Source organism: Coffea arabica, chromosome 6e, assembly GCF_036785885.1.
Source record: "Coffea arabica cultivar ET-39 chromosome 6e, Coffea Arabica ET-39 HiFi, whole genome shotgun sequence".
NCBI lineage: Eukaryota > Viridiplantae > Streptophyta > Magnoliopsida > Gentianales > Rubiaceae > Coffea > Coffea arabica.
In genome coordinates this window covers 14,061,355-14,071,304 of record NC_092321.1, presented here as the reverse complement: position 1 = coordinate 14,071,304, position 9,950 = coordinate 14,061,355, and the positions used below count along the sequence as shown (strand labels likewise).

General features: G+C 37.7%; 2 protein-coding genes across 2 annotated transcripts; one reads left to right on the top strand and one right to left on the bottom strand.

The window, feature by feature from the left end:
* The first annotated feature begins 213 nt into the window (after positions 1-213).
* LOC113695234 (actin-97) lies at positions 214-3,663 on the top strand. The gene is made up of 5 exons (XM_072055370.1): positions 214-395; positions 1,285-1,357; positions 1,481-1,874; positions 2,338-2,951; positions 3,316-3,663. Exons 2-5 carry the CDS (start codon positions 1,298-1,300, stop codon positions 3,379-3,381), a joined length of 1,134 nt encoding a protein of 377 aa, XP_071911471.1. The 5' UTR covers positions 214-395; positions 1,285-1,297; the 3' UTR covers positions 3,382-3,663.
* Positions 3,664-4,023: 360 nt separating this feature from the next.
* LOC113695233 (probable protein phosphatase 2C 43) lies at positions 4,024-9,288 on the bottom strand. The gene is made up of 4 exons (XM_072055369.1): positions 8,282-9,288; positions 6,684-7,072; positions 4,738-4,974; positions 4,024-4,627 (listed from the first exon to the last, which is right to left on the bottom strand). Exons 1-4 carry the CDS (start codon positions 8,619-8,621, stop codon positions 4,358-4,360), a joined length of 1,236 nt encoding a protein of 411 aa, XP_071911470.1. The 5' UTR covers positions 8,622-9,288; the 3' UTR covers positions 4,024-4,357.
* Positions 9,289-9,950: the final 662 nt, after the last annotated feature.

Here is a 9,950-nt window from a genome sequence, read left to right as displayed (position 1 = left end):
ATGTTGGGTCTTTGGGTCGCGGAGGGGAGTAGGGGACCAGTAAATGGGGAACGATCCAAAAGTGGAGGGTATATCCGTCCCTACGGCAAGAAATGAGTGGAAAAGCAAAGCCAGCTATATCCACCATGAACATGATAGCGTCATGGGGTCCATTCAATTCAGTAGTTACCCATATAATCCCCCAATCTAACGGCCGGCAGCATTAACCGAACGAATTTGAGGTTCATTTAAGCTGTATTTCATTTGAGGCTGAGTTTTCACCATTTTCCGGTTTTTAAAAAGAAGAGGGAGGGCAGCCAGTTGCACCTCTCACTCTGCCAAGAAGAGATAGAATCAGAAAGAGAAAACCGGGAACAGAGACCGAGAGGGACAACCAGTCTAGGAAGGCCTCCAAGGTACCAAATTTACTCTTGAAATTCATGGTTTTTGTTTATTTTTCTCAATACTTTGCATCTTCAATTCATTTTTACGATGCCCTTTTGTTATTTTTGTGTTAAAGGTTGAAGCTTGAGTTAATGTAGCGGTATCCTGTTCATATTCTTGTCTTACTGATGTTTTGTGATGAGACTGACTTCTAATGCCATTGTTGAGCTTTGATCCATGGATCTGCAAATGGTGTTTTTTTTTTGTGAATGAATTCACATATTAAGGGGGTGACAGGCAATGCTGCTTGCCTTAATCTTTGATTTCGTGAAAAGCTCAAGCTCTGGTTTTAATGTTTATTATATAGTTTGATTATTGTGACAGTCTGACTATGTTACTGAGATTGCCTTGAATTTGCAATTTAAGGCTGGGAATACCTAAACTATAAGCAAAAGATTACTGAACTGTGGATGATTTCTTTGTAATGTGCTTGGTTTTTGGATATGTTGAATCATCTGCAATGGAATTTACATTATCTTTGATTCACGTTCTGGGTTACTCTTACTGGGCTTGTCATCGAATAAGTGTGAACTTTGATCTGATTGAACTTTGATTGCATGGCTAGATATTATTCAGATCGTGTCAAAATGGAGGACTAGCTTATATAAGAAATGTCCAGGAAAAAATTGATGCTGTAAATGCTTTGTCTTGTTACATTGTCATTGAGTTACCTTAGATCAAATGTCTGAGAAGAATTTGCTGGTTTGATTAGCCAATTTACGCAAAGTTATGCTATTCAAACTGTAATTGTTATATGGGTTTCACTATTTGCAAGGAGACATGACATCAGATGTTGTAATGTGCATCTGCAATCGAGATCTGTTTCTTGACAACTTCTATGACAAACTTGTTCTTCTACAGACCACATTAAAAGATGGCAGATGGTGAGGAGATTCAACCTCTTGTGTGCGACAATGGGACAGGAATGGTCAAGGTAAAAATCTCAATGTTGTTTTGGATCATTAGATTCCTTAAAAACAGTGTGATACATTTGTATGATTGCATTATTAGGTGTTCAGCTTAGTTGCCTATTCTTTAAGTTGATCCGAATTTGCAGGCTGGTTTTGCTGGAGATGATGCTCCAAGGGCTGTTTTCCCAAGCATTGTAGGACGCCCACGTCACACTGGTGTGATGGTTGGTATGGGGCAGAAGGATGCCTATGTTGGTGACGAGGCTCAATCCAAGAGAGGTATTTTGACTTTGAAGTACCCAATCGAGCATGGCATTGTCAGCAATTGGGATGATATGGAAAAGATATGGCATCATACGTTCTACAACGAACTTCGCGTTGCTCCCGAAGAGCACCCTGTTCTCCTTACAGAAGCTCCTCTGAATCCAAAGGCAAATCGTGAGAAGATGACTCAAATCATGTTTGAGACATTCAACACTCCTGCCATGTATGTTGCCATTCAGGCCGTTCTTTCTCTTTATGCCAGTGGCCGTACAACTGGTAAGGGACTTAATGACCTAATTATATGAATTTTTTGAATAATGTGTCAGGTTTGGTGTTGTGGTTTTATTTATTAGCTGAAAGAAGATTATTCTGAGTTTTATTGTTCCTCAAAAATTAAGTAAATCCCATATTGCACTGGGGGCATAGCAAAGCATACTAACTATATCTTTAAAAGGTTCAGGACCCACTTCCCTCTGGAACTGAGAATATTACAAAAACTTGTTGAAGTCAATACCATCTTTTCATGATGTACCTATTGGGTACTGAGACAAAGCTGTATTGAGTGCTACAACTTCTCTTAGAAAGAACCAGAACCATGGTATAAACCAATATGTAAAACAAGGTTGTAATCGTTTTGAAGACCATGAAAACCAAATGAGAACGCTAAAAACAAAAACAATGTACCAAAGTTTTGATGTTATATTTCTCTATGTAGCGATAATCTTTTTTCCCCCCCCAGGTATTGTGCTGGACTCTGGTGATGGTGTCAGCCATACTGTTCCTATCTATGAAGGTTATGCCCTTCCACATGCCATCCTGCGTCTTGATCTTGCAGGGCGCGATCTCACAGATCACCTCATGAAGATACTGACTGAGCGTGGTTACTCTTTCACCACTTCTGCGGAGCGAGAAATTGTGAGAGACGTGAAGGAAAAGCTTGCCTACATTGCTCTTGACTATGAACAAGAGCTAGAAACCTCCAAGACCAGCTCAGCTGTGGAGAAGAGCTATGAGTTGCCTGATGGTCAGGTGATCACTATTGGTGCGGAGCGCTTCCGTTGTCCAGAGGTCCTATTCCAGCCATCAATGATTGGCATGGAATCTGCTGGCATTCATGAAACAACATACAATTCCATCATGAAGTGTGACGTTGATATTAGGAAGGATCTTTATGGAAATATTGTCCTCAGTGGTGGTTCTACAATGTTCCCAGGGATTGCTGACAGGATGAGCAAAGAAATTACAGCACTCGCTCCAAGTAGCATGAAGATTAAGGTGGTGGCTCCACCTGAGAGGAAATACAGTGTATGGATTGGAGGTTCCATCTTGGCCTCCCTCAGCACATTCCAGCAGGTACTGTCCCTAAGTTCAGAAACTTATGTAATCTGTTTACTGTTACATAAGCATACATTACACACGTGCATATCATTTTCTGTCTGTTTACCAGTAATGTGTGGGCATTTTCAACTAATGTGTCTTCATTTGAATAGTATGCGAGCGTTTAGTCTTTGGCAATTGCCTAATATTGACGGGAGAAGCCATTCTGATTTTGTAACGTTGCATTATTGACAGTGTTTGTCATGTTGAAAAATCTCCGATTGAATTGATCTGCCGAATGAATTTATGTAAAAGATATTGGTCTTTAAGTGGATATTTCTTGAGTCAATTGCTGTGTACTTGACCTGATAAGAATTTAATTTCTGTTCCTTGAGTGCAGATGTGGATAGCTAAGGCAGAGTACGACGAGTCTGGGCCATCAATAGTTCACAGAAAGTGCTTCTAAATATAGGAGTATTTTGTTATGCTGGAGGGTTCGCTGAGGAGATTGACACCGGCTTATATACTATCTGAAATTTTTATCACATCTTTGCAGATATGCTACATTTCGTTTGTATTTGTTTCTTATTACTTTGTTCTTTTTTTCTTTCTCTCGAGTTTTTCTTTCTCAACAATTTGAACAAGGGAACTGGAAACAAGCTGAGCTTGCAAAGATTAATTTTTTCCGATCAATATTTCATTGTAGACTGTAATTTTTTAATGTTACTAAGATTGGATTGTGGATTGAGGGCTCGTCTAGACTTATTTTGTCATTTCTCTTTGGTACAGGGCATCAAGTTGTTTAATAGCAACACTCGTGCAAAGATTTTGGTAAGAAATGATGGTAAAATATGATCTTAAAATACATAAAAAGTACAATAAACTGAATTACAATAATGATAAAGCAGCATGAGACTAAAAACTGAAAACGATGGGAAGAAGGAAGTGAAGAACCTGGGATTGAAAGTGAGAATAGGGCAGTAATCTAATTTCTTTTCTTTTGAAGTATGAATACAAGTTCTTGAATTGCTGTATAGGAGAATGTAACCACTAGCTAAGACATCCGAAATGCCGCTGCAAAAATGTACGAAGGGAACTAGAAGCGAAGTTGCTACACACCAATGAGAATGGCACCCTTTTCAGATATCAGTTCAGGAATCAGTAATCCAGACTGGTTATGAAGTACTGAATATCAGAATTCCACAGCACTTCCCAGGTTTCTGGCACATCATATGATAAAGCTAAAGAAGAAGCATAAGAAAAAACTGCTAACCAAACATGGCACATCAACGCCACTAGAGCTAAAGCATTTGTCGCATTTGAAATGCTGAAAGAAGCATATATGTGTGTATTTCAATTGTAAGCTGCAGCATTCTAGGCTGGAAAGCAAACTGAAGTAATGAATTTATGAAAACAATCCTCTCGAAGGCCTTGGCTATTCATCATTCTACAGACTCCGGATTCACATCATTCCCCTGTAGAATTTTGAACTTGGAAGGTGCAATGCTGTCCACAAATGCTCTAAATGACCGTTCAGGCACAGGTGCCTTGTTATTCAGCATTTCATAGTCAATGAAAATTACAGCAACAGTAATATCATCATGCCAGAGCCTCCTCTTCCCCTGGTCGTACCCCTTAAGTTCATCATAACTCCTGTTAACTTTGGCTGCTGCTTTTTGTAGAGCTAATCTTAGTAGCCTCCTTGCTATACCCTATACCCAAGGAAAAAGAATGTAAAACTTGGACATATACTGGTTTTCCTCCCCCCCCAAAAAAAAAAAAGGAAAAACATGTTTCAATAAATTAGATGATGTAAACCCACCTCTCTAGGATTTTTGTGAACTATCTCCACAGCTTCCTGATTTGACAGGTGCTCCCACAGCCCATCAGATGCAAAGATGAGGAACTTGTCACTGGGTTGCAAAGTTCTGGTACATATAGATGGATCAGCTCTTAGCACAGGCCGGCGAAGAGGTTCAGGAAGGTGGAATCGTGGGTAAGATTCATCAAGAGCGAAATCTGGATTCTTCAGGTAGGCATCCCCAATGGATCTAGAGACCTAGAATGGATGTTTGAGTAGTTACATATTGCATCAACTTCAAGTTACATCTAAAACCAGCCAAAAATCCCATGAGGACATCAACATATAGGTTGCAGTCTTGCTTGAGACATAAGACACGAGCTATTCGCATATAGCAGCACCACCACATCATCACTAACAGTAGTTGCATTACCAAATCCAAACTTTTATGCATTCAATAGAAACAGCATTGATGTTACATAATATGATATTATATGATGATGCCATGGTTTTTGTTACCTAAGTCTAATTCTTTTCCATTTTCAAAGTCTGAAATCTCTTTTCTGAGCAAATATAATCAGTAAAGCAAACCTACTCTTGGTTCTGCTTTCTGTTTGAGATATATAAGTTGATCTACAGTAATTCAACAGTGCTGGTTGTGAATTAAGATAAGTTTCAATGTAAAAATAAAGGACTCTGTTTATCAGGAAAACCAAACAAACTTAAAACAACTAAAAGCTCAACAAAATGACAGAGAAATGTTGCAGCTTATCAGCATATTCTCAATTTCCCACATATTTATTGTGCCTGAGAGATATAACCAAGGTCAGTTGAATCAAAAGTCAACAGAATTATGAAAATGAATTTAAAAATTCCATTATGAACTGTTTAAGAATTGAGGGACAATGAGCAAATCTGAATGCGGTCTCCCAATCCAGACTAAAGGTACTTCAGAAAAGGGGAATACTCACATTGTAGCACTCACTAAGCTAATTTAGTATGTAACACGGTACCAACTTCTTATTCTCTGTACCATATTTCCAATCATATTTCTTTGTATAGTATTACACGGTTAATTTCTGAACTGTAAATGAGCTTCTCATTGATGTTCAACACCTAAATTAAATCGAAGTTCCCAAAAGGAACAAGCATGCTTTTTTCACTTGAAAAAACTACAAAACAACAATCAAAAGCTGCTTTATTAGGAAACAATCTTGCTAAGGATAATTCATTTATGATAACATTTTACTGTCAGCACAATTTTGAGATGAAAATTGAGTACTCTTACACAAAGGTTTCAAGTCCACTTTAGGAAGAGAAACATGTAATCACTTGTACAGGCATCTGACTTTTCCATAATTCAATGTACCAGACAATTCCATTCTGAGACCAGAAACCTTAAAAAAAAGGCTGCCTTCTGCCTGCACAAAGTCAAAAGGCTGGCATTTCATGTGCATTGGTCTCAAACTTAACAAAACTGAAATGAGAACATCGACAACTTCATCAGAGAAATGAAATGAGCTCGGAAGTTCACTACTCAGAATTGGAACAAACTAACTAAATGACAAAGGTAAAACTTTGTTAATTAGCCTTCTTATCTTGGTTATAATCGTTATTCTTGTCCAGAAAAAAAAAAAAAAAAAAACTCAACTAATTATGGTTGGTATTGTAATTATGTGAAAACAATAGAGCTTCTGAGTGCCCTACTTTCTAAGACTCTTAATTAAATTGAAGAAGACAACAAAAGTCAAATTTAGTTTCATAACCTAAATTTCTCATTTTGTCCCCAAGCTTGCTTAAGTAAGACCATTTCAAAGATTTCGAAAATTTACATGATTCAAATAAATTTCATAACTACGTTCTATGACAAGTTCAACATCCTAATATCTATGCAGAAGAAGTGCAACAATAACATCGTATGCTCTAAAGATCTTAAAATGTGCTAATCTAGGTTTAGCTGGGCAAACCTGTATAATGCCTTTGATTCGCCATACATTGAACTTCTGAAGCACAATCTGTGGATCATCTGGGTGTGAAGAACGTAATTCTTGTCTAACCTCCTTCATATTGGCATTATGGTCTTTGGTCAATTGCTTAGCAGTAACTCGTTTTGATTGGCATAGACAGCTGAGCATCTTTTGGCCTACACAACCCAGCACTGCTCTAGAATCACCAAGATTAGCAACAAAAAGTTTCCCTTCCCAGATTACTCCAACTAAGCAGCAGGATCCCCAAGAAGCAACTAGGCGGTTAACAGGATACAACTGCTTTACAATTGAAAGAAACCCATCCTCTGTTTCAGAGAAGGCATTGCAAATAACTCCTTCGGACATTGTTCCATTTTCTTGAGCTAGCTCTGCCAACCAGAAAAAAGAAAGAGATAATAAATCTTCAAGTCTTCATGTCATATATAACTGCAAAAAAGCTTGTATCTCTTTGCCGGATATGGCTAAATAAGTTAGAAACTACTAAGCATCATGCAAATGCCTCATAGAAGGTGTCAGTAGGACAAAAAACAGTTTAAGAGTCTTTTCAATCTGCAGCTCTAAAGGAAAACCATATCATAATTGCAGGCCCTACGTAGGACCTCAGGAACTGCTGAGTTCTAGCTACATTTCTTTTGAAAGAATAAGTCAATCAATTCCAACTTCTTTATTTGTCGTTTATTTTCAAGTTTATTATGTGATAGTGAATTATTTTTCTACAAAACATGTCCATGGAACGGTCAATGGAAGATCGCCAAGGTATAAGACTTGGTCAAAAGCTCAACCAACAAGATTTCGCCTTTGCACAAATACAAGATAACATACAATTATAGGGATTTCATGTTCATAAGCATGAAGACAACTTTACTGGATATAATCAACGAACCGAAAGTGTTAAATCCAATTAGCTATAACTCAGAGCCTCCATTCTTAATGACAGAAAAGACATTACAAGGAAAAAGACAAGAAAATAGGAAAGAAAAATATCACAAGAGCTTATGGATATTAAAAAGCCAATTGAAAATATTTGTAAACAAATAATGCAACACAGCAAGAAGCTAATGGATATTTGACAACTCAGTAATTTTTAAAACAAACAATGCACCATTAAAGAGACAAATCTGGAGGTGTAATTAATCAAAAGCACTGGAAGTCAAAGTCAAGAAACTTTTCCTTTTTCCTGATAGCACTAAGTTTCAATAACCAGAAAGTTCCCAGAGTAAGATAAAACAACACACCATATAAAGGAAAAACAAAAAGAAAATATATCAAGAAAATAAAATACTCATAGTCTCAATTTCTGTTTTATCTTATTGCAGCGAACAGAGCTAATTGATATCCCAGGAGAAAGTACCAGAAAGAACATATAGAATCATCAAGAGCTAAAGAAATACATCAAACAAGAACACGGTCATATTATTCTTTCTCCATTCTCTCTTCCTTCAGTCTAGCAACTTTCTTGGCCAAAACTTTTGCATAAGAACAAACATGCACCAGTTCACTCCTCATTCAAATTAAAAGCATTAAAGTATATCCTCGAAAACAAAAGGAAATAATTGGAAAAAGATATTGCCACTCACTTATTAGATGATAGAAGAGGTTGTCACCGATGAATCGTGCAGTCTCATGGCTACCATGGCCATCATAAACTCCAACAAAGGTGGCATTCTTTCCAGTTTCAACTTGACCATGATCCTCCATAACTCTATTGGCCTGAGCCGCAGCAAAAGAGAATTCTCCACAAAAATGCTTCTCAAGATCTTTGTACCAAATCGAGGGGTCATCTTCCTCGCCTAACATAGTAATACTAGCATCTTCATTGTTAATATCGCGGTTGCTATTATCATCCCTGTTCATACGCACATATTGACTCAAAGGTCCGCAACAAGCTGACACTATTTTCCCCAACGACGAAGACATATTTCATTTCCCTATATCTTCTTGGCTCCTGGCTTTTTTCAAGAATGATGATTTTAAGCCACCAACCCCACTAATTCCCTGGTATCGTCGAAATTCAAGGAAAGCGCAGATGAAATTTTGATCAAGAAACAAAAACCCAGTAAGAATTGTAGGGCTGAAATTAAGGACTGGAGCAGTTACTGCAGCAAAAGAAGAATTCAGGGGGGAAACAATATCACAAAAGAGAAAATTTAACAGAAACCCACTAAAACCCAGACGGAAATATCGATCAAAAAACCGAAGCCCAGACAGGATTGATCAATGTGGTGCGCAGAAGGCGTTAGAATTCAAGGCTGGAGCAGTTAATGCAGAAAAAGAAAAAAAAATCAGGGACACAAATTCAAGAAAAGAATGAGACTGGAGTCTTTTCGTATGAAAGTGGAGTGGAAAAGAATCAGAGAGTGACGAGCAAGAGAACCCAGAAAGGGATTCTCATGAGTGCAGACGTAAAAAACTGGAAAGATACTGGAAAGGGGAGTATAAATGGATGTACGATTGCTACTGGTTGTTTGGTTTTTTTGGGAGAAAAGGGAAAACAAAAGAAGATTTCTGAAGGGACGAGAAACAGAGGGAGTTAACGAAAGAAAGCGTGGCTGCCGGGGCAGAGCATGTATGCTTTAAAGAGCGTTTTAATTGTTATACGGGACTTGGAGGGATGGAAATGACTACATATTTATGGAGGGAAAGAAGTGTAGATTACCGGATTACAAATTAATACATAAACAAATAAAAAAACAAACACCAAACCGTAATACAAAAGAAAATAATACAGCGCTGATTTTTATTTTAATTTCTAAAAGTGTAATTGATAGAAAATGATAGTGACACCCAATTTTTGCTCAATATGTAATGTATGCTTCAATTATCATTTTGTAGCAGACCCGACTAATCACCCTACACCTGAAATACTTCGTCCCCCAAGAGCATTTAGGCGTTAAGAGAGATTCGAATCTTGGACCTTGGGACCGAATGGCTATCCCAAGATCAGGTGATCTAACCCCGAGGGGCTCGGTTTAGGCTTTCGGCCGAAACCAATTTGAATCTTTCCAAGGAGGGAAATTCATATTAGATAATCCCGAAAGGAAAAGACAAGCTGTGGAAGACCATTTTTGGCTTAATATGTGACCATCACTTTTCAGGCATTATCTTATAGAGGCGGGTACAATAGTATTTACACAGGACAGGGATTATATTATTTTTGTCCTAAGAAACTAATTAGTATCATTTTTTCTCTGCTAAGAAAACAATATAATTCTACTATACTATACATAACTTTTTTACCATTTGAGT

What these genes read in the sequence shown, in the direction of transcription:
- LOC113695234 (XM_072055370.1), top strand. Translation starts at nt 1,298, where the DNA reads ATGGCAGATGGTGAGGAGATTCAACCTCTTGTGTGCGACAATGGGACA. An exon ending in ATGGGACAGGAATGGTCAAG is followed by an intron (nt 1,358 to 1,480) that starts GTAAAAATCTCA and finishes CCGAATTTGCAG; the next exon opens with GCTGGTTTTGCTGGAGATGA. An exon ending in TGCCAGTGGCCGTACAACTG is followed by an intron (nt 1,875 to 2,337) that starts GTAAGGGACTTA and finishes TTCCCCCCCCAG; the next exon opens with GTATTGTGCTGGACTCTGGT.
- LOC113695233 (XM_072055369.1), bottom strand. Translation starts at nt 8,621, where the DNA reads ATGTCTTCGTCGTTGGGGAAAATAGTGTCAGCTTGTTGCGGACCTTTG. An exon ending in CCTCTTCTATCATCTAATAA is followed by an intron (nt 7,073 to 8,281) that starts GTGAGTGGCAAT and finishes TCTGGTTGGCAG; the next exon opens with AGCTAGCTCAAGAAAATGGA. An exon ending in GAATCAAAGGCATTATACAG is followed by an intron (nt 4,975 to 6,683) that starts GTTTGCCCAGCT and finishes CATCCATTCTAG; the next exon opens with GTCTCTAGATCCATTGGGGA.